The sequence below is a fragment of the Lycium barbarum genome, chromosome 2, assembly GCF_019175385.1.
Source record: "Lycium barbarum isolate Lr01 chromosome 2, ASM1917538v2, whole genome shotgun sequence".
NCBI lineage: Eukaryota > Viridiplantae > Streptophyta > Magnoliopsida > Solanales > Solanaceae > Lycium > Lycium barbarum.
The window spans coordinates 152518787-152542248 of NC_083338.1; the positions used below are offsets into that span (position 1 = coordinate 152518787).

The 23462-nt window shown below is 31.8% G+C and overlaps 3 protein-coding genes across 5 annotated transcripts; 1 reads left to right on the top strand and 2 right to left on the bottom strand.

The window, feature by feature from the left end:
• Nucleotides 1–3676: 3676 nt before the first annotated feature.
• On the top strand, nucleotides 3677–7843 carry LOC132628223 (uncharacterized). Its single transcript, XM_060343985.1, has 4 exons — nucleotides 3677–3996; nucleotides 5097–5303; nucleotides 7117–7314; nucleotides 7599–7843. The coding sequence occupies exons 1-4, from the start codon at nucleotides 3730–3732 to the stop codon at nucleotides 7737–7739; spliced, it is 813 nt and encodes a 270-aa protein (XP_060199968.1). The 5' UTR covers nucleotides 3677–3729; the 3' UTR covers nucleotides 7740–7843.
• Nucleotides 7844–8393: 550 nt separating this feature from the next.
• Nucleotides 8394–13377, bottom strand: LOC132628222 (probable trehalose-phosphate phosphatase H). 2 transcript variants are annotated; one of them, XM_060343983.1, is made up of 10 exons: nucleotides 13029–13376; nucleotides 11632–11713; nucleotides 11378–11518; nucleotides 10376–10447; nucleotides 10168–10263; nucleotides 10008–10064; nucleotides 9789–9890; nucleotides 9369–9446; nucleotides 9111–9251; nucleotides 8394–8700 (listed from the first exon to the last, which is right to left on the bottom strand). In XM_060343983.1, the coding sequence occupies exons 1-10, from the start codon at nucleotides 13226–13228 to the stop codon at nucleotides 8554–8556; spliced, it is 1116 nt and encodes a 371-aa protein (XP_060199966.1). In that variant the 5' UTR covers nucleotides 13229–13376; the 3' UTR covers nucleotides 8394–8553. The 2 variants fall into 2 exon arrangements, with proteins under 2 accessions (XP_060199966.1, XP_060199967.1); XM_060343984.1 differs by lacking the exon at nucleotides 9789–9890 and having other exon boundaries at nucleotides 13029–13377.
• Nucleotides 13378–15132: 1755 nt separating this feature from the next.
• On the bottom strand, nucleotides 15133–18541 carry LOC132628224 (probable trehalose-phosphate phosphatase 6). 2 transcript variants are annotated; one of them, XM_060343986.1, is made up of 9 exons: nucleotides 18412–18541; nucleotides 18158–18298; nucleotides 17162–17233; nucleotides 16954–17049; nucleotides 16794–16850; nucleotides 16575–16676; nucleotides 16155–16232; nucleotides 15897–16037; nucleotides 15133–15486 (listed from the first exon to the last, which is right to left on the bottom strand). In XM_060343986.1, the coding sequence occupies exons 1-9, from the start codon at nucleotides 18478–18480 to the stop codon at nucleotides 15340–15342; spliced, it is 903 nt and encodes a 300-aa protein (XP_060199969.1). In that variant the 5' UTR covers nucleotides 18481–18541; the 3' UTR covers nucleotides 15133–15339. The 2 variants fall into 2 exon arrangements, with proteins under 2 accessions (XP_060199969.1, XP_060199970.1); XM_060343987.1 differs by lacking the exon at nucleotides 16954–17049.
• Nucleotides 18542–23462: the final 4921 nt, after the last annotated feature.

Genomic DNA, 23462 nt, shown 5'->3' on the forward strand with positions numbered 1-23462 from the left:
AAATATAAGGGATAAATGGGTAAAGTTGTTGGTCAAACCAAAATGGCTTTTAAGCCAAAAAAAAAAAAATGGGGTTAAGCAACTTCTTGATTTTGGCTTATTTTAAGCACTTTTTAACTTAATTTAAGTTGTTTTCTATTTTTGTCAAACACTTAAATAAGTTAAAAATGGCTTATAAGCATATTTGACCGGCTTATAAGCAAATGGGCTCTTATAATATATAATATAAAACTCGCTATAACAAGTTAATTCAGTAATATAAATATAAATTAAGTAATCTACCGTATCAAGTTAAAAATGTACTGTGTATAATATAAACTACACTTTTAGTGTATATTATAAGCAATGGCGAATTGCGAATCGATAGCACAAGCTATGGTTTCACAGGAACCGAGTAGTTTTAATCGAGATCTTGAATATATATTAAAAAATATGTTAAGTATCTATTATTATTTAACTATGAATTCAGTTATTATTGAATATTAATTTGAAGTCGTTAATGGAAATCTTAAATTTCAAATTCCAGAAGTTAAATTTAAAGAATGACATAAGGTGGGGGCCTTTTTTTGGGGGGGGGGGGGGGGATTAATGAATAGCTGAAAAGTTTGTTGAGTAGAAGCTAAGTGAGAAACTAACACTAGTACATTATATAAGATAGCAACAAAAGAGAGAAATTAATAAAATGATTGGTTACCAAACTTTAATTGTCACATGGGAGGTTTAATTTGTACTAGCTTTTCATTTAGGAGCAGCTCCTTATAAAGTAAATGATATAGACTTTACGGTTAAATGGGACCAATTTCATAGTTTTGTAACTCGTAGAATAGTAATAATCATGCAATTCTCCTAACATGTGCCAACCATATTAGTGAGTACTTTAATTTTGCGTGTTTTAAAGTTTATATAACCAATATAATCGGTGCAAGGCTGAAAGATTTAATATTATTAATCACCTCAAAATTACTATTTCATTAGTTTCTCGTTTCCTTTAATTAGGACCTTAATTATCCAATTCGTAGGAGAGTTATATACCTTAAATTTTTGAGAGACGAAACCTACTTTGCGTAGACATCCTTTTCCGCTCCTTGTAATTTATTACTTCTTGAGAAAATGAAGTAATATTTCAATATAAATACTTGTTTTGAGATTAAGGGGTTTATTTTTGCGGAAGGGGATGGTAGTAATCACGACATACAACACTAGTAATCATGAATCGTCGCGATAAATGAATGAAATTTCTCTGTCCACAACCTATAACTTTTCTAGATGTAGAAAATATATTGGCTACTTAGACCCCTATTTATAGTTGGCCTATGAGAAACATGGTCCACGAATGATGCCCTCTTAATTACAAATATGAATGTCTGCAATAATGCGTAATAATAACCAAAGAAAGTCTTGGGATTTTCCGTAACGGTCGTCTGCTAGGCTCAGAGGCGAATTCAGGATTTCAAGAGAATGAGTTCACCTTAGAATTATTATTTTTTTTTTTTTAAAAAAAAAAAACAAGACACAAAAGTGCATTTAGTTGGGTTCGATCCCACTACCTTAAGGGATTAAAGGTAGCACTTAACCTGTGCTCCATTCGGTATAGTTTAACCATGTGTTCATTCAGTTAATATTAGATATATTTTAAGGATTATATACATAATATACCGAGTTTAGTCGGGTGACCATGTGTTCACGTGACCCATTTTTAATACATGGATTCGCCCCTGGCTGGGCTTCCTCGCACATGACTGGTAAATTAGCACGCTTCCTTGGATCCTCGTAGCCATCATCTCCGGAGGCTACAAACAAGGCCAGTTCCTTCACTAGCCATGCGTACTTGCCCGCAGTGGCGAATCCAGGATTTATATTAAGGGGCGTAAAAAAATATAGATAATGACCCAGGTTTGAACACGGGACCGTAGGGAATTTTTGCAACTCCTTAACCACTGAGCTATACCTTCAACTTGTGTCAAGGGGTGTCAACACTGGTATATATACGTATAAAACCAAAATTTCACAGATCTATACAATATAATTTTTTGGCGAAGGGGTGTCGCTTCCTCGGGCATGGGTAGCTCAGACTCTGCTTGCTTGATGCCTCTCACTTGCTGACTCCAGTCTGATTTGTCACTCCACTACCACGTGTCAACAGCCAATACGACTACTTGAAATTTCCAAATTTTACCCAATACAGTAAATACCTATAGTATTATTATTACATGTCTAAGCAATTTAATTAACAATGAAGTTATTGTTAATTATGAATGGATAATAGCTAAAATATAAATAAACAAAAGAACTAAATGAAATGCCCTATAGATGTAAAGGCGTCTTGAACTAGGAGCTACTAGCTAGCAGTAGTTTTTGCCGGGTCCCAGTATAAAGACGGTATTGTGATTTTTGGTTATATATGCAAAAACCAGGCACACAAAAACAAATCAGCACCTGGTAATACTATAGGACAAAAAGCAGTTCAACGCTTATCCAAATTGCCAAATTGGTAAACAAACACATCGTTCTCTTTTGTAATAAATTCATAGTAGTAGTATATATCTCGCGAAAAGGTCGATAAAAATTAGAGAGATAAGAATTGTTCCATCTTTGCTCACATGTATTTGGTGAAAAACCATTACAAGAATAATAACCAAACAAAGGATATAGTACTAGTTAATTATTGTGCCGTCCTATTCTTAATAGTAATTAAGTATTTCTATGTAGCATTAGCGGTGAAAGATGAAAAATATAATTGGTTGCTCAATCCTTCACCTGATGGCACAAAAAATGCTCCAATTACATAGTTATTTATAAAATTAAAATTAAATGATAATAGTTATTTTTGAGTCGAGGATTTATCAGAAACAACGTCCCTACCTGCCAAGGTAGGGGTAAGGTATGCGTACCTTCTACCCTCCCTAGACCCCACTTTATCGAATTACTCTGAGTATGTTGTTTAATATAGTAATTTTTTAACTACATAGTAAAAAGATGACCAATAAACGCTATTAACATCCGTTATAAGGGTTCGTAAAATTTGCAAATTTCAATATTTTGCAATCGAATTCTATATTTACAAAAAAATAATAATAGTTATTACGGATATAATAGCAAATTCTAAATTTAAACTCCATACATCATATCTTAAAATTATGAGTTCAAAATTTGCTATTTGTTCACGCACACATATAAATTTTAGAGTAATTATTGAATTCCATTAAATCTAACTTAAAACTGCGTACTATAATATAATAAGTAGCTAGAGTTAGATAGGGCCCTAATGGATTTTTTTTTTTTTTTTTTGCCTTTTTCCAAAAAAAAAAAAACCAAAAAACATTTTATAACATATTAAACTGAGTTTTTGAAAAAGTGATTTTGACCAATTTTTTAAGTGTTCCTTTTTACTCATAAAATTTCTGTTATTCTCATATTAAATACATGTCTCCATTTTTTTAGATATTATTTTTCAATTTTCTCAAATATCACAATTTTTATGTTCATACAACTGCAAAGTAATATACCGTTATCTCTCCACTCAGAGTCCACACTACTTAAATTTAATTTAAAACCGCCACATGCAGCATATGGAATCAAGAATACCGCCGTCAATTAACATCAAGTACTTTAGTGTAACTTCTAGTACACAATAGGGTTAGGACTACTATATAAACCATGTGACTACTCCCTCATCTTCTTATTCTTATTTTTTAGAGAAGAAAACAAAATTAGAAGTACCAAAATAGAATGTGTATAGCAGTGTTTATATGGCAAGGTGATAGTAGATATTCATTAGTGTTATTGCTTAACAGAGATGAATATCATAATAGGCCAACAAAGGCAGTTCATAGGTGGGAAGGTGGAGAAATTGTTGGTGGTAGAGATGAAGTTGGTGGTGGTACTTGGTTGGCTTCTTCAAGAAATGGTAAATTGGCTTTTCTTACTAATGTTTTGGAAGTTGATACTATTCCTCATGCCAAAACCAGAGGTGACCTCCCTGTCCGGTTTCTTCAGGTACGTTAATTGTTTATACTGTCAGCGTATATAAGTTAAAAGGTCATAAGACCTTAGCAAGTATGTCTGATCTTTCATCTTGATTCAGAGTTGATTTCTGGGATAGTCGTTGAACTAGTAGTTTAGAATCAAAGATTTTTTAGATAATAACTATTAGTTGAGTGAAAGTATGAGAAATCAAACCTTCTTGATTCATATATCTTGAGCTTAAATTCTTCTCTATATCATTTATTATTATATTGAACTTATTGTTACTGGTAACATAATAAAAAAATTACGTTATTGGTGTTATTTAACTTGTTAAAAAAAGTTACTTGCCTCATTTTGAAAGTTACTAGATTCACTCATTACAGATAGTTACTTTTGAATTATCTAATGGTGTTAAAAAATGAAGTTGTCGATTTGTGGAAGTTAAACACTTTTTTATTTAGAGCCTGTTTGGATGGGCTTATTTTAAGCAGCTTATAAGCTAAAAAAAAATAAAATTGGGTAGCTCAACTTATTTTTTTTAGCTTATAAATTGTTTTGAACTTATAAGCTGCTTTAGATAAGCTAAATCAAATCGGCCCAATTGTTTTTTTGAGCTTATTTTAAGCACAAAATGACTTTAAGCTGATCAGCCAAACACTCAAAAAAGCTGAAAACAACTTATAAGTCAATCCAAACGAGCTCTTAATTGGTTACCTTGTCACGATTAGTAAGGTAAAATTCAATTATATTGTTTATGCTTCTCTCTTTTGAAGATTTATTTATTAAGAATAAATGAGTTATTTTGACTCTTGCCAATTGGTACATTTGCTTAAAAAAAAAAAAATTACAAAGGCATTGGCATAAGTAGTGGTGGATGTAGTTTTTGATTTTTGACATGAAAAATTCCAACCAATACTAAATTTTGAATTCAAATTCAGAGTTATCATAAGTTCAGTGCTAAAAATTTATGAGTCGAACTCACTAAACTTAAATTCTGGGTTCGTCTCTAGACATGAAAGATGTTAACAATCGTCCTTATTGGACAATTCAATGGTCAATAGATCGAGATTCAAATTGTAGTAAATGGCGAATTTATAATTTGATATTGTAAATTTGATGGTTATATGCAGAGCACAAAAAGTCCAATGGAGTTTGCAAAGGAGTTGGTGAATGAAGGGAATGAATACAACGGATTTAATTTAATTTTAGCAGACATTGAAACTAAGAAAATGGTGTACGTAACAAACAGGCCCAAAGGTGAGCCCATGGTCATACAAGAAGTCCATCCAGGTATTCATGTGCTGTCCAATGCAAAACTGGACTCTCCTTGGCCCAAGGTAAGAATTTTAATGGGCTTTCTACACATTTGACCGTTTGGCCCTTAGCCGACATACATAAATTATATGTTGATTATACATGGCTGTTATATACACTAGTTGCATTGAGGCCCGTGCTAACACTGGGCCCAAACTCATCATATAAAAATAGTAATTTTAATTAAGAAAATATAACTTGTGTCACATTTTTCTACTGCATAATTAACTTAATCTAATGCTACATTAATCTTTTCTTGTTGATAAGTCTTTAAAATTATTAGTTTCTTAGTCACAAATTGAATATTTTTTTAAAGAAAAAATTATTTATGAGGAAGTTTGGAAGGAGATTTAATAGATACAAAGGAAAGCAAAAATTCAATATTCTATGAATAACATGATTTAAAGTATGAAAATAATTACGATTCGGTGAGGATCATAAATTGAAAAACATTAGCATTTTTATGAATTTGTGTGCAGATAATTTTTTGAGAAAATTACACTGTATGTCAATTAGGGTAACAATGCTACCAAAATTAACCCATTTTTCCAATTCTTACAAAAAATGGCCCAAATTTTCTGTATATATTTGTATATGTTGGTATAAGTGTTTGTATATGTTGGGCTATTTTTTGCAATGTAAGTTTTGGGCTATTTTTTGCAATATAAGTGACCAACTTGTATATTTATGAAATTTTCCCTAATTTTTTTAGTATAAATGGAAATAATTATTTTGGTATTTATTAAGTTTTAGTTTCACTCATAATTTTATGTGACAAGGTTTTATGCTAGTTAAATATGGCGATTTAAGCTTAATTTTAAACGAAATTAAGGGAAAAATAAAACCATAAAAGGAACCTCAATAATCAATTTAATTCTTCATGTATATTTTTTGTGCTTAAAAATATTCATTCTTATTTAACCAAATAAGAGATTTTAAAAAAAAAAATGTGTTGACTGATAATACTACCTTCATTTTCAACACTATATGACACCAATTAATAACTTTTACTTTTAGTATTTGTAATACATCATAGATCGTTCAAAGGTGATGGATAAAATTGTTCACAAAATCTTCTTATACAGTTTAAAAAAATTAGTTAGGAAAAAAATCAATTACATGAGAATCGTACCGATTCAACACGAATACAATATGACTTTATACAATCACTAAAATTCAAAATAGTTATAACTTCTTCAAAATGATAATTGAAATATATGTGTTTCTAATATTCCCTCTGTCCCAATTTATGTGACACCGTTTGACTTGGCACAAAATAAAGGAAGACTTTTGAAATTTGTGGTCTAAAACAAACATTAGACACTTGTGAGTACTGTAAATCATTTCAATAAGGCAAAAGAGAAATTTTAAAGTTAAGTTGTTTCTAATTATAAAAAGGTAACTTTTTTTAGAACGGACTAAAAAGGAAAGGGTGCAACATAAATTGAGACAGATGAAATAAAAGATAAGAAAAATCCATAAAGTTACACCAATTAAAAAGGCCTACGTGGATTGTCTTAAGAAAATGAACGAGGGAAAAAAATGAGAATTCAAAAGTTAAAAGTTAAATCCACGTGGAGGAGCTTCATAGGATCAATTGGTATTGTGAGGATGACAAAATTTCTTAGATTGTGGCTATGACAAAATTTCTTAGATTGTCGCTTATATACTACAGTAATATACTACACGGTACATCCATTCTTTTGTTTGGCGATTGTGCTACTTGAAAATCCCAACTTCAATTTAAGTAGCTATGACTAATAATCATTGTCATATTTTATTTTATTTTATCATGTGATTTGAAGTTTATTTTCTATATTTGATTGTTAATTTCAGGCTCAGAGGTTGAAATTGCATTTTAAAACAATGTTGGATGTATATAGAGCAAGTAATGAACAAATTAGCGTCAAAGAGATGATAGAAAACTTGATGAGGGACACCACCCAAGCTGAGAAAAGCAAATTGCCTCGTATTTGTTCTTCAGATTGGGAGTTGGGACTTAGCTCCATATTTGTCGAAGTAGACACTCCATTGGTAATTGATACTTTTCAGCAATATGAATAATTTATTTATTCAGTTTTAAACTTGAAGAATGATAAAGGTTAAAATAAACTGACGATCAATATAAAAATAATTAACTTATGATAAATTGTCCAATAAATACAAGTGATATAATCAGCTCCAACGAGTTTGAGATTGAAGTGTGCTTTCTATGATATAGACTTGTGAAAATTGACATTTTGATAATCAAATTTCATGCATTTTCTTTCTTAATATAAAATGTTTCAGCAACTTGTTTTTGTGGTGTAAATTTGTAGGGGGTTTATGGCACTAGAAGTACAACAGCATTGACAGTTGAAGTGGGAGGAAAAGTAAGCTTTTATGAGTTGTGCCTTGAGAACAACTTGTGGAAAGAGCAAATTGTCAACTATTGGATTGAAAAGCTCCAAATGCAATAGATGTCAAATTTCATATATTTGTTGGACAATTGATGTTGAGATACGTTGCATTTTCATGTTTTGTTTTCTAATTCAAATAACATCAAGTGACTATTGTCTTTGTATTGCGTTTGCAATTTTTTTTCCTCTTTAGTTTTCATTTTCTTTTTGGATTTTGTTATCCATACTTGTAATCAGGCAAGGATAATTATTTTATTTTATTTGAATGACCATTTCTAATTATGTGAAATCATGCAAATTCTATGCTCCCCTAAACCTCAACATGCTCTTTTTTGAGATTGTACCACAATTTGTGGAGTTGGAAAGATGTTATTACTTATTAGTAAGAATACTCTCCCCTTTTTCTCTATTTTTCATTATTTGTTATTTTGATATTGTTTGTCTGTACATTCTTTGTGCATCACAATGCCTCATTCTGTAATCGATTGCAGAGCAACCTTTTGCCTTTACAGACAAGGCTTTGTTTGCCGTTGAAAATGGCAAATTACAGAGGGAGCGACAAGAGAGAGATATTATCCAAAATGGCGCGAAACATTAGTAGCAATGGATGCAGCAATATTTGGCAAATACGATTTATAAATCGCATATAGGAAATGATACTTATAACTGCCTTGGTCAAACGTGACTTATAATTGCATTGGTCAAACGTAACACTTTTAAAAAATGCAACTTATTAAACACATTTATCAAACACAACTTATATAAATCACATTCATGATAGCATTTAGCAAAAAAGACTTATGGAGAACTCTGTTCGAATTATGACCTCTTGATCACTTAACTATTATGTTCAAGACATATAAATAACTTAAATCTACGAAGTAGTACTATTGCTCCAAATCACTAGACCTAACAAAAACTCCATAACTTCCTTTGGTTCACGTAAAGAGTATAAAGCCTTGGTGTCTTTTGGAGCAGCAGAAACAATTATTGAAAAACCTTGTCCTCTTTTCCTTAATACCTGCAAGTATTTCATATATTAACTTAGAGTAAAATCATTTTTTTTAAATAGATATGACAGAAGACATATCCAACATATGCAAAGAGAAAAATCATTCATAAATTTGGAGAAGAAATTTTATGGAGTATAATATACTATAAGTAACACTTATGGTCATGAATGCTACCTCCTACGTACGCTTCATTTAAATTTAAATGTACGAGAATTCTATCACTTGGCTAGTGAAGCAATTTCATTTGAAATATCTTTTATTATAAGAAATTATAATCGAGTACTTTGTGTGCTATATAAATTTGTTTTAAAAAACTAAAAAGTATTGTTTGATTCAAGCAAAAAAGTGGATGCTTTGACTTTCATACACGAACTTTTCGTTTTACATGTGAAATAGAAAGGAGCAATTAATTAATTACCCTGAAAGCGTCTTCATCAGTTCGATCATCCCCAATATATATTGGGAGGACATCATCTGAATTTCCAAAACCAAGAATTTCTAAGAAATACTCCAATGCGTGACCTTTGTTCCACATAATATCTGGTCGAATCTCAAACACCTATTCACAAAAACAAATGTTTGATATATTCTTGTTAATTTAGCTTGAAATAATCAATTAATTTAAACTAGATATGACACATACAAATATTTAACAAATTCAGTGATCTTCTTTTACCTTCTTTCCAGTTGATACACGAAAGTTTTGGTATTCTTCTAACACAACTGCAATGACATTCCAAAGTGTGCCCAGGTCCTGCCATATTTAGAGTTCATATATTTAGTTAATAAATAGAGAGACGGTGACAAAATTAGAAATTTCGCTACATGTATTCAAGATTTTAATACATATACATATAAGTAATCTATAATCCATACGTACAGTAATATAATTTTACGGCAAAAGGGTTAGTGTTTAACTTGTGACCACCCTTCGCTAAATCTAGAGACCAATTCAGTATTTTTTTTTTTTTTTAATTCAGTCCGCAAGATTCTTAGCACGAAACTCTTACATTTGAACCTATGCATGTGTTCATAAGCTAGGTAATATATTGAAAATTTTCACATGCAATTAAAGGTTTAATGAAGAAAAATATACCTTTGTGTGAACATGCCTAAAGTGTACAGAAATGCAGAATTTGTTGTCTTCAATATTTACGCCTTTAATACCTTTGGTTCTCTCACTCAAGATATTAAGAACCTAATAATTGAAGCACATAGGGGCAAAAATGTTAAGAGAAAGAAACAAACAATTATTGAAAAAATCCCAAACATTATTTCTTCTGATTAATTATATGCAAACCCCATGCGCTCATACCTTACGTTTTTCAGGCAAGAATTCTTTTGCCGGTTGGTAGAGAACAACCTTATTATCCTAAAATTCCAAAAAAAGAACACCAAAAAAACAAAAGTTAACAACCTTGGAGTTTCACATAATACACACAAAACAACTTAGAATTCGTTGCAGAAAGAACAACCATTTCATCAAAATTTGTTGAATCCAAGGGAGCTTCAATATCTAGCCCATGACTTCCAGCATAATACACATTTTTCAGTTGTACAAAATCTTGTACCTAAAATCCCCCCCCAAAAAAAAAATAAAAAAAATAAGTAGGATTAATTATAATAACTTGAATAATTTCATTTTCTGTGTCTAGGATTTATTAAAGTGTGTAAAATATTTACCCTTTCTCGTTTTCGTCCACTAATGATTGCTGTAGGAAAGCGATTAGCAACTTCACGTAGCACCATTCTCATCTGCAATTTATATGAAACTCTAACTTATCAATAATAAATATCAATATGCCATAGTAATTCGATAATTATAAAAGTTATATATGCCCTCAAAAAATGTGCATGCGATCTTCTTCTTCTCTTGAGGAGTACAAAATGTAGTGCTAGAGCAAAAACAATTGTGCCGTAATTCCAAATAAATTTAAGACGGTAACAAAGGCAGATTTAGTATTTAAGTTTATGCGTTTTAGATCCTAATATAGACGGGCCGATAGAATATCATTTATACAGAATAAGTAATTTTTTGAACATATAAGTAAGAGGATATGGATTGAAGCTAATTAATAAGTCTTGTCTATAGCTAGTGGCATAGATTCGGCTTCCCTGACCATTTATATAAATTTTCACTGATCATGTGTTTTCATATAAACTAATCTCAAACAAATATACAAAATAAAAACAACAATAAAGAACTACACACACTCTCTGTGTGTGTATCCTATTTTGTTTCATATAATGCACTTTAATTAAGTAATTCACACTCCCTCTTTTACTTTTAAAATTAAATGTCTTAGCTTGACTAGAAATGAATAATAAGACGAGAGTAAGAAACCTTATTCTATTTAAAGAAGGATGATCAAAAAGAGGAGAAAGAGGCGATGATCTATCGGAAGCAGTCTTTCTACTCGGTGAGTAAGATTTGCATATATTCTATACCCTCCTCAGATCCACTTACGGAATTACAGTGAGTATGTTGTTGTTGGTCAAAAAGAGGAGAATATGAGATTATGAAAATCTTGAACTTCCTTTAAAAAAAGTTGGTCCGATGATCTTTTTTGACTTGGCTATTCTAAATACAGTTTTCTTTTTATAAGAAATGTGAATACAATTTTGAGACAATTAAATACAAAAAGTAAGACAAGTAAATTAAAGTTGAGAGAGCTTAAATATAACCTTCTCAGTCATAAAAGCTTCTTCAGGGTTGGGCACAATATCAGACAAGGTGCCATCATAATCCAGGAAAATTACTATTTTTCTCCCTTTAGCTATGCTCGTCATTTCTTCAAATTTATCCAATGCAGAAGGATGCTCCATCTGAATGAGAAATTAATTTGTTCAAAATTCAAAGTTAGTACTACTAATAAATAATAATCAGAATTAACATCTTCCCCTTCAGATTAGAGTATAAAAATTAAAAAAAGACTGACCAGCCAAGAAGTATACTCAATTGAGAAAGCATTTTCACATTCAGTCGATGAGAATCTTGGCAATCCCATATCTTCAATCAACCTGAAACAAATAATTGATCTAAATGTCACTATAAGAATAGTCCGTATCTTTCATTTTTTCCTATGACAGCAGTGTCCGAACCAACTGATATGTATCTCGATTATTTTACCACTACATATCTCCCCACAAGTAATTAATAGTAACTCGTGTCACACCAAGACATACGCAGGTGGTCGGGAGGACTAAGCCTTTTTTTTTTTTTTGTCAATACTAGAAGTTGGACTTTGATCTTCAAGATTTTCACTTACTTCATTGATCATTGCTCATTTAACTATTTCTTTTGGTGTTGAGATTATGTGTTCATATAACTATTTCTTTTCGTGTGCAGTTATGTCCAATAGCCATTTCTTTACAATTAGACATAGTTGTTAAGATGGATACTGTTAATTACACATAGAGCCCGTTTGGATTGGCTTATAAGTTGCATATAAGTTGCTTATAAGCTGTTTTTAGCTTTTTTGAGTGTTTGGCTGGCCAGCTTAAAGTCATTTTGTGCTTAAAATAAGCTCAAAAAAATAATTAGACCCATTTGACTTAGATTATCTAAAGCAGCTTATAAGCTGAAAACAGCTTATAAGCCAAAAAAAATAAGTTAGACTACCCCAACTTATTTTTTTTAGCTTATAAGCTGTTTGCAGCTTATAGGCATAAGCCCATCCAAACAGGCTCATAGTTGTTAATATTGATACTTTTAATTAGACATAGTTATTAATATTGATACTTTTAATTTGGTGAAGTTTAGTTGTTAATATTGATACTTTTAATTTGGTGAAGTTTACAGCAAGCATGTCTGAAGAACAGTGTAAAGAAATACTACTACTACTACTAATTAAACAACCCGCCCCTTTTCAAGAAAACTAGTACAGCTACTACTTCATAACATCCTGTCGATGCTGAACTCACAGAAACAGCACATCTACTTAGGCGAAACAGCAAACTTTTCTTGACTGGATAGAAACAAGAAGTATCAACAAGACGACAAGGAGTACCCATTAAGCACTGAAGTACACAAAATACTATCTTCCACTGAAATTTAGGTATCCTAAACTATGGCAAAAAGTACAGCGTCACAATTGTTTATGATGATTCCACTACTCTTTATTTACCAAGCTTAATCAAGATTTAGAAAGACACAATACAAAGATTTTATATGAAACTCAGCAACAGCAACTCTCCAGTTTTCTTTATACTGCCAAAGCAACCAAAAAGCAATAAAACTTCTACTGCGCTTTAATCCCAAACTAGTTAATAAAAATGCCATTTTTTTTCTGTCATAACAATCAAACAGTAACAAAGTATTATAATGAATACATACCCGGCTTCCAAGATTACAGGGGTACCAGACCACTTAGCCCTTAAAGCAACCTGAACATTCTTGGGTTTACTATTCCCCGCATATACTGAATGCCCACAAAGACAAATACACAAAGCTACAGCGATCACAGCACAAAACCCAAATCTGAAACGAGTCTCCATTCTTGAATCTTGATAAATACCAAGATGTTTCAGATTCATCAAGAACAGTTAACCCATTCAAGAAAATACCAACAATCAAGATTGTAACATTGGTAGGTTCCTATACAAATTAACAACAATTCTTGATCAAGAGTTGCGTATTAAGTAGTCCGATGATGTTCAAATCTGTACCTGCGGTCGTTAAAGGGAGACTTTATAAGGCAGGACTTTTAAGTCTTGTTTGAAGGAAATAAGGGTAGTTTAGGCAATTCGTAAATACTTACGCGTTCAATTTCTGATATGGCAGGTGTTCATTGGTGAGGCTCTAAATTACTAACCGATGGGTTGGGTAATAACACTTGCCGCATCAGCCACTCAATATAGTATATACTAGATGGCTTATGACCCTGCGCACGGGCTCAACAGTGTATCTATATATGTAGTTGTGTTTAGATAGTGATAATATATATATATATATACTATGTTCAAAATACGATTAATATAACATTGTAGTTTGTGTTCCGTATCCAAAATTTTATTTTATTCGTGTTTGCTAAGAAAATTTATTAATATTTTTTAAAAGAGAAGACTTGTTTAAAAGAAAACTATTTTCCTCTCTTTGAGATAAAATAATCGCAATATTTAAGCATCAGTTGATACTTTCAATTTTAATTCGATTAATTTAAAAGTGTAAAATACTTATTTTTTTTATCAAAATTTGATTTGGATAATTCTAATTCAAATTATTAAATTAATTTTACATATTTGAAACGAAACAAAGTAGAAATTAATTTTCTATTTAAATGAAGAAATGCTATTTTTTAATTTTTGGTAAATATTCTCGGTTTAACTCATTTTACTTGTCATGTTGTCTTTTGCATGGTTTTTTAAGGAAACGTGAATTAGAACTAGAATTTGACTAATTTATCTTATTCATTATTTGATCTTCATTTGATATTATTAATCTCTTTTCACATTTATTAGAGTAAGAATAAAAATAAAAAAGTAATTAAATTTTATCTTATTTTTTAAATATATATATATATATATATATTTTAAGTATATTTATTTTAGTAAACATAAAAAATAAATGACATGGCGGAATAGCAAATACAACAATTAAATATTTTGAAGAAAAGTAATAATATGAGGTTCATGTTTTTTGCTGTGCACTAATTTCATTTGCTCTCACTAATGGGTTAATATGCATGTGGCAATTAATCCACTATTATTGACTTGATCGGGATACTTTGGGAATTACGTGAATATTGTTTGATTTTTTAGTATATGGGGTGCACATTTTTATTTTTATTTTGACATTGCCTTTTTTCTTTTCTTTTTTAATATTGGGTCCATCTTTTTTTTTTCATGGGTTTGGAGAAGGTGTGTAACACCTCGTGTATTCGGGCTAAGATTTGTCTCATAAGATGGGGGTATAATGAACCCAATTTGAGTAGTGTATAAATGGTGTTTGAAACCCAATCAAGACATGAGAAGAGTCTTTGGGCAAAGCAAAGTTGAAAACCACTCTACTGGGCATGTTTGCAAGTGAGTTTATAGAAGGTCTTACTTCCAACGACCATAACCCCTTTATTAATTATGAATTTGGGAAAACTTCCTCCTTGAAAGTTGTAGATCTTTGAAATAGATTTCCAACGGTATATTATGGGTCTCAAAAAGACATATGTACAAAGAGTTATGCCCGTTTTACTAAACAGTGTTCTATCAAGTTACGGTGGAAACATACGGACCGTAAAAATTATACGGTGGAACATACGGACCGTAAAAATTATACGGGCCGTATATTCCAGCCGTAAAATTGGTCCAGAATGTCCAAATCACTGGAATTGTTTTACGGTATGATATACGGTCCGTACAAATTATACGAGACATAAAATTAGGCGTAAAATGGGTCTGAAAACAAGTTTAAAACTTCATTTAACACTTTTCACAATACTTATAACTGCCTTGGTCAAACGTGACTTATAATTGCATTGGTCAAACGTAACACTTTTAAAAAATGCAACTTATTAAACACATTTATCAAACACAACTTATATAAATCACATTCATGATAGCATTTAGCAAAAAAGACTTATAGAGAACTCTGTTCGAATTATGACCTCTTGATCACTTAACTATTATGTTCAAGACATGTAAATAACTTAAATCTACGAAGTAGTACTATTGCTCCAAATCACTAGACCTAACAAAAACTCCATAACTTCCTTTGGTTCACGTAAAGAGTATAAAGCCTTGGTGTCTTTTGGAGCAGCAGAAACAATTATTGAAAAACCTTGTCCTCTTTTCCTTAATACCTGCAAGTATTTCATATATTAACTTAGAGTAAAATCATTTTTTTTAAATAGATATGACAGAAGACATATCCAACATATGCAAAGAGAAAAATCATTCATAAATTTGGAGAAGAAATTTTATGGAGTATAATATACTATAAGTAACACTTATGGTCATGAATGCTACCTCCTACGTACGCTTCATTTAAATTTAAATGTACGAGAATTCTATCACTTGGCTAGTGAAGCAATTTCATTTGAAATATCTTTTATTATAAGAAATTATAATCGAGTACTTTGTGTGCTATATAAATTTGTTTTAAAAAACTAAAAAGTATTGTTTGATTCAAGCAAAAAAGTGGATGCTTTGACTTTCATACACGAACTTTTCGTTTTACATGTGAAATAGAAAGGAGCAATTAATTAATTACCCTGAAAGCGTCTTCATCAGTTCGATCATCCCCAATATATATTGGGAGGACATCATCTGAATTTCCAAAACCAAGAATTTCTAAGAAATACTCCAATGCGTGACCTTTGTTCCACATAATATCTGGTCGAATCTCAAACACCTATTCACAAAAACAAATGTTTGATATATTCTTGTTAATTTAGCTTGAAATAATCAATTAATTTAAACTAGATATGACACATACAAATATTTAACAAATTCAGTGATCTTCTTTTACCTTCTTTCCAGTTGATACACGAAAGTTTTGGTATTCTTCTAACACAACTGCAATGACATTCCAAAGTGTGCCCAGGTCCTGCCATATTTAGAGTTCATATATTTAGTTAATAAATAGAGAGACGGTGACAAAATTAGAAATTTCGCTACATGTATTCAAGATTTTAATACATATACATATAAGTAATCTATAATCCATACGTACAGTAATATAATTTTACGGCAAAAGGGTTAGTGTTTAACTTGTGACCACCCTTCGCTAAATCTAGAGACCAATTCAGTATTTTTTTTTTTTTTTAATTCAGTCCGCAAGATTCTTAGCACGAAACTCTTACATTTGAACCTATGCATGTGTTCATAAGCTAGGTAATATATTGAAAATTTTCACATGCAATTAAAGGTTTAATGAAGAAAAATATACCTTTGTGTGAACATGCCTAAAGTGTACAGAAATGCAGAATTTGTTGTCTTCAATATTTACGCCTTTAATACCTTTGGTTCTCTCACTCAAGATATTAAGAACCTAATAATTGAAGCACATAGGGGCAAAAATGTTAAGAGAAAGAAACAAACAATTATTGAAAAAATCCCAAACATTATTTCTTCTGATTAATTATATGCAAACCCCATGCGCTCATACCTTACGTTTTTCAGGCAAGAATTCTTTTGCCGGTTGGTAGAGAACAACCTTATTATCCTAAAATTCCAAAAAAAGAACACCAAAAAAACAAAAGTTAACAACCTTGGAGTTTCACATAATACACACAAAACAACTTAGAATTCGTTGCAGAAAGAACAACCATTTCATTAAAATTTGTTGAATCCAAGGGAGCTTCAATATCTAGCCCATGACTTCCAGCATAATACACATTTTTCAGTTGTACAAAATCTTGTACCTAAAATCCCCCCCCAAAAAAAAAATAAAAAAAATAAGTAGGATTAATTATAATAACTTGAATAATTTCATTTTCTGTGTCTAGGATTTATTAAAGTGTGTAAAATATTTACCCTTTCTCGTTTTCGTCCACTAATGATTGCTGTAGGAAAGCGATTAGCAACTTCACGTAGCACCATTCTCATCTGCAATTTATATGAAACTCTAACTTATCAATAATAATATCAATATGCCATAGTAATTCGATAATTATAAAAGTTATATATGCCCACAAAAAATGTGCATGCGATCTTCTTCTTCTCTTGAGGAGTACAAAATGTAGTGCTAGAGCAAAAACAATTGTGCCGTAATTCCAAATAAATTTAAGACGGTAACAAAGACAGATTTAGTATTTAAGTTTATGCGTTTTAGATCCTAATACAGAAGGGCCGATAGAATATCATTTATACAGAATAAGTGATTTTTTGAACATATACGTAAGAGGATCTGGATTGAAGCTAATTAATAAGTCTTGTCTATAGCTAGTGGCATAGATTCGGCTTCCCTGACCGTTTATATAAATTTTCACTGATCATGTGTTTTCATATAAACTAATCTCAAACAAATATACAAAATAAAAACAAAAATAAAGAACTACACACACTCTCTGTGTATCCCATTTTGTTCCATATAATGCACTTTAATTAAGTAATTCACACTCCCTCTTACTTTTAAAATTAAATGTCTTAGCTTGATTAGAGATGAAATAAAAAGACGAGAGTAAAAAACCTTATTCTATTTAAAGAAGGATGATCAAAAAGAGGAGAAAGAGGCGATGATTTATCGAAAACAGTCTTTATACGCGGCGAGTAAGATTTGCATACATTCTATACCCTCCTCAGACCCACTTACGGAATTACAGTGAGTATGTTGTTGTTGGTCAAAAAGTGGAGAATATGAGATTATGAAAATCTTGAACTTCCTTTAAAAAAAGTTGGTCCGATGATCTTTTTTGACTTGGCTATTCTAAATACAGTTTTCTTTTTATAAGAAATGTGAATACAATTTTGAGACAATTAAATACAAAAAGTAAGACAAGTAAATTAAAGTTGAGAGAGCTTAAATATAACCTTCTCAGTCATAAAAGCTTCTTCAGGGTTGGGCACAATATCAGACAAGGTGCCATCATAATCCAGGAAAATTACTATTTTTCTCCCTTTAGCTATGCTCGTCATTTCTTCAAATTTATCCAATGCAGAAGGATGCTCCATCTGAATGAGAAATTAATTTGTTCAAAATTCAAAGTTAGTACTACTAATATATAATAATCAGAATTAACATCTTCCCCTTCAGATTAGAGTATAAAAATTAAAAAAAGACTGACCAGCCAAGAAGTATACTCAATTGAGAAAGCATTTTCACATTCAGTCGATGAGAATCTTGGCAATCCCATATCTTCAATCAACCTGAAACAAATAATTGATCTAAATGTCACTATAAGAATAGTCCGTATCTTTCATTTTTTCCTATGACAGCAGTGTCCGAACCAACTGATATGTATCTCGGTTATTTTACCACTACATATCTCCCCACAAGTAATTAATAGTAACTCGTTTCACACCAAGACATACGCAGGTGGTCGGGAGGACTAAGCCTTTTTTTTTTTTTTTTGTCAATACTAGAAGTTGGACTTTGATCTTCAAGATTTTCACTTACTTCATTGATCATTGCTCATATAACTATTTCTTTTGGTGTTGAGATTATGTGTTCATATAACTATTTCTTTCCGTGTGGAGTTATGTCCAATAGCCATTTCTTTACAATTAGACATAGTTGCTAATATGGATACTGTTAATTACACATAGTTGTTAATATTGATACTTTTAATTAGACATAATTGTTAATATTGATATTTTTAATTTGGTGAAGTTTACAGCAAGCATGTCTGAAGAACAGTGTAAAGAAATACTACTACTACTACTAATTAAACAACCCGCCCCTTTTCAAGAAAATTCACATATATGGCTGTAGTAACTTGATAATTGAACCAAAACACATGTCGCTTATCTAAAGTTTATGTTACAATTAAGACTAGGAAATCACATCACATACAAAGAAAAAAAAATACCTTATAGTACAGTTTATGGAGAGGGAATTCTGTCTTTTGCAACAGTTTCTTTTGTGTTTAATTTCTCTGTCGGAGAAGAGGGAGTAGATAGAGGAATATTTTGAGCCTATTTATAGGAGTCAGAAAAAAAGTATGTTCCTTATTTTAATGTAGTCAAAAGTAAGTCTAGATTCAGAAAATTTAATTTAGTTTAGTAGATCTCAATCCCACGTTAGTTTATTTTATGAGAACGCGTAAAAATTATTTAAGGTAATTACACAATAACTAATATGCAATCATAGGCTAAATTATACTAGTTGTGTGTCAAAAGAATCTTTAATTATAATGTATATCTTTTTTATTGCACAATTATCGACTAATTATTTAGCAAATCGAGTCAGCAATTTGTGAATGATTAATTATATCGTCATTTACCATATCAATGTTTACCATACAAGTATATTCTGAAACTGTTAAGTAGCATTTACATTTATATTTGGTAACTTCGTGGTTTTCCTTTTTCTTTTTGATTCTTTCTTCATGGAGAAGTAATTGTGAAGACTTGGGCACATGTTAATGGAAAAACATCAGTTCCACTTACTAATATTAATGATTTCTTCATCATGCTCTCTTACTTAGCTTTATGAAACTATAACTTAATTAGCTAATATATTGACAAAATTAAGATGGTCTAATTAGTAGCATAAATTTTTCCAATGATATAAAAACGAGGTGTTGAGATATACGTGTAAATGGATTTATATGTCCAAATTCCTTGTTATGTTCAGCAATAGCATGATTGCTTCACTACTATACTTTTTCTTTCCATACTTGATTTTATTAGGCCAAAGTCATAGATGTACCCCTGAACTTGTCCTGATTTTTCATTTAGACCCCCCAATCGTACCATATGAATCCTTCAAGACCACTTTACTGTGCCACTTGGACAAAATTTGTTGAAGTGGCACAGTGTGTGAAACACACTTGCTCTGAGTGCGTGAAACAATTTCAAAATATATTTTTTTATTTTTTTTAGCTTGGAAATATGTGACTATAAATAAATAATCAAAAAAGAAAATAAAAATTAACTAAAAAGGTAAAGTCATCTATACAGTTGGCCCACCCATCACCGCTTCACCATCCTTGACAAGGCGTCTCTTTGGAAATTTCGAGAGTTCAGTGTTAGCAGAGAAAGGAGGGAAATGTAAGATTAACTGAATTCACACAGGATCTTGAACACAATAATCTTACATAGAGATAATACGGAAAACATACCTGATGCGGAAGACATTATCGCAGATAAGAGCGGAAGCGTAAGTTTGAAGTTGGTTTCTACCTCCTTGCCCTAGTCTTACGTTACCACAACCGTCAATGATGGAAAAAGTATATAGAATAAGTGGTAACCCTAGTAGGTGGAGGGAGGACCAATTTATAGGGGTTGAGACTTAATCCGGTACGTCCATCAAGTAACCGATCTAGCGGACGAGATTTATTCTTTATTAAATATTAGTTATGGGCTTTACATTAATTGGGTCACACATAAGAATAATAAAAATTCTTAGATTCTCCCATTTGGCCCAATGACCACATAACACTAATATTAAATGACATAAAACATTAGTAGCGTATAAAATAAATCTCTTCTATAATGTCCATCATACATACCTTAATGTGACAAACCACTAATGCGAGTTATGGCGGTTACACATAATTTTGTGCTACATACTCCCTTCCATATACTACAACATTAGCAACTTATCATACTAGGTTCATAAGTTATAAAACATTTAACATTATGGTCCACAATAATGTCTCATGGATACTTATCCTGTAATATCTCAAAACAATAATGTGTACACCATTATGAGAAACAGGAAATTCATTAAAGTATATCAAAAACACATAATTGAGCTCAGAGTGTCAAACATCATAAATAAAAACATTAATCATAAGTACAACCAAGACCCATTCTATGTACATGTTCTTTAAATGTCTTTGGTTGTAAACCTTTCGTTAACGGATCTGCAATCATGAGATCAGTTCTAATATGCTCAAGTGACACCCTTTGTTTCTGAACTTCATCCTTGACGGTAAAGTACTTTAATTCCATATGTTTGGCACCTTTGGAGTACTTATCGTTCTTGGAGAAGAGTATTGCTGCAGTATTATCACAATAAATTTTCATCGGCTTGGTAATGGTGTCCACAACCCCAAGTCCTGAAATAAAGTTCCGCAGCCATAATGCATGAATTGTGGCTTCAAAACATGCCACAAATTCTGCTTCCATTGTGGATGTAGCAATGACGGATTGCTTAGCACTCTTCCACAATATTGCTCCTTCAACTAATAGGAACAAGTAACCGAAAGTGGACTTTCTAGTGTCAACACATCCACCATGATCTGAATCCGAGTATCCAATAACTTCCAAATTGTTGGATCTCCTATACGTGAGCATATAATCCTTCGTTCCTTTCAGGTACCTCAAAACTTTCTTTGCAGCTTTCCAGTGATCAATTCCTGGGTTACTCTGATATCTTCCTAGCATTCCGACCACAAAACTAATATCCGGTCTTGTGCAAGTTTGAGCATACATCAAACTTCCAACAATAGAAGAGTAAGGAATTGACTCCATTTCTTTTCGTTCTACATCATTCTTTGGGCACTGCGTGAGACTAAATTTGTCCCCTTTTTGAATTGGAACAACTCCTGCTAAACAATTGTTCATGTTAAATCTCTCAAGAACTCTTTCAATATAGCCTTTCTGAGACAGTCCCAATAGTCCTTGTGATCTATCACGGAATATTTCTATCCCTATCACATAGGATGCCTCAGCCATATCTTTCATTTCAAAATTCTTAGAGAGAAAATCTTTCGTCTCACGTAATATGCCCAAATCATTAGCAGCAAGCAAAATATCGTCAACATATAGGACTAAGAATATAAACTTGCTCCCACTGATCTTTTGGTATATACACCGATCAACGGTGTTTTCCTTAAATCCAAAAAATGTGATGGCATTATTAAACTTTATATACCATTGTTGTGAGGCTTGTTTGAGTCCATATATTGACTTCTTTAATTTACACACCATTTGACCTTTTCCTTTAATTTCGAAACCCTCTGGTTGGTCCATATAAACTTCCTCATCGAGGTCTCCATTAAGAAAGGCAGTTTTCACATCCATTTGGTGTAACTCTAAATCATAATGAGCCACCAAAGCCATAATAATTCTTAACGAGTCTTTCTTTGAGACCGGTGAAAAGGTCTCTTTATAATCAATGCCTCCTTTCTGAGTATAACCCTTGGCAACAAGTTTGGCTTTATATCGTTCAACATTGCCATTTGAATCGTGCTTGGTCTTGAAAACCCATCTACACCCGATTCTTTTAGAACTTTCTGGCAATTCAACAAGATCCCAGACTTTGTTGTATTCCATTGATTTTAACTCTTCTTTCATGGCATCAATCCATTAGTCAGACTCGGTACTTTCTATGGCTTGTGAAAATGAAACCGGATCTTTATTAAGTCCAATGTCAAAATCTGACTCTTGTAAATAAACCACATAATCGTCTGGAATAGCCGATTTTCTTTCTCTTTGAGATTTTCTCAATAGCACTGTTTGTGGTTCATTTGCGTCAGATATTTGTGAGTTAGTTCCTTCCTGGAGTGTTTCATTCAAATGTTGTTTAGTATTGTCAAAGTGTTCTTCGACAACGGGAACAATATGTGTTATTGGTGTGGAAGTAGGCACATTCATGGGCAATGGAACATTAACCCTTACCTCGTTTATTTCCACACTTTGTCGTTCGACACTCCCACTAACTTCACCATTTTCAATGAATCTTGCATTACCGGTTTCAACAATTCTTGAGCTATGGTTTGGACAGTAAAACCTATACCCTTTAGATTTCTCTGGGTAACCAATAAAGTAACCACTTATTGTTCGAGAATCTAATTTCTTTTCATGTGGATTATAAATTCTAGCCTCCGCAGGGCAGCCCCAAACATGCAGGTGTCTTAAACTAGGTTTCCTTCCAGTCCACAATTCAAAAGGAGTCTTTGGAACTGCCTTACTAAGAATCCTGCTTAATAAATACACAGCGGTACTAAGAGCATACTGTCACGACCCAGCTAGGGGCCGCGACGGGTACCCGGGGCTAACCACCGAGCACCGCTCGTACTATTACTTATTAGACTCCTTCAACAATCATTTATCGATTTCATGCTCATTTTACAAAAGAAACTGTTTTTCATTACAAAACATATATCAATATATTTACACAATATCTATGTCGTGAAACCACATAACCCACATTGAGTATCTACGA

Excerpts from the sequence above, each read along its gene's own strand:
- LOC132628224 (XM_060343986.1), bottom strand. The coding sequence starts at position 18,480 with ATGGGATTGCCAAGATTCTCATCGACTGAATGTGAAAATGCTTTCTCA. Across the intron at positions 17,050-17,161 it reads GTGGACGAAAACGAGAAAGG|GTACAAGATTTTGTACAACT; the intron begins GTAAATATTTTA and ends GGGGGATTTTAG. Across the intron at positions 16,677-16,793 it reads TCTTGCCTGAAAAACGTAAG|GTTCTTAATATCTTGAGTGA; the intron begins GTATGAGCGCAT and ends TTCAATTATTAG.
- LOC132628222 (XM_060343983.1), bottom strand. The coding sequence starts at position 13,228 with ATGAATCTGAAACATCTTGGTATTTATCAAGATTCAAGAATGGAGACT. Across the intron at positions 9,447-9,788 it reads TTAGGCATGTTCACACAAAG|GACCTGGGCACACTTTGGAA; the intron begins GTATATTTTTCT and ends TAAATATGGCAG. Across the intron at positions 8,701-9,110 it reads CTGATGAAGACGCTTTCAGG|GTATTAAGGAAAAGAGGACA; the intron begins GTAATTAATTAA and ends AAATACTTGCAG.
- LOC132628223 (XM_060343985.1), top strand. The coding sequence starts at position 3,730 with ATGTGTATAGCAGTGTTTATATGGCAAGGTGATAGTAGATATTCATTA. Across the intron at positions 3,997-5,096 it reads TCCCTGTCCGGTTTCTTCAG|AGCACAAAAAGTCCAATGGA; the intron begins GTACGTTAATTG and ends GGTTATATGCAG. Across the intron at positions 5,304-7,116 it reads TGGACTCTCCTTGGCCCAAG|GCTCAGAGGTTGAAATTGCA; the intron begins GTAAGAATTTTA and ends TGTTAATTTCAG.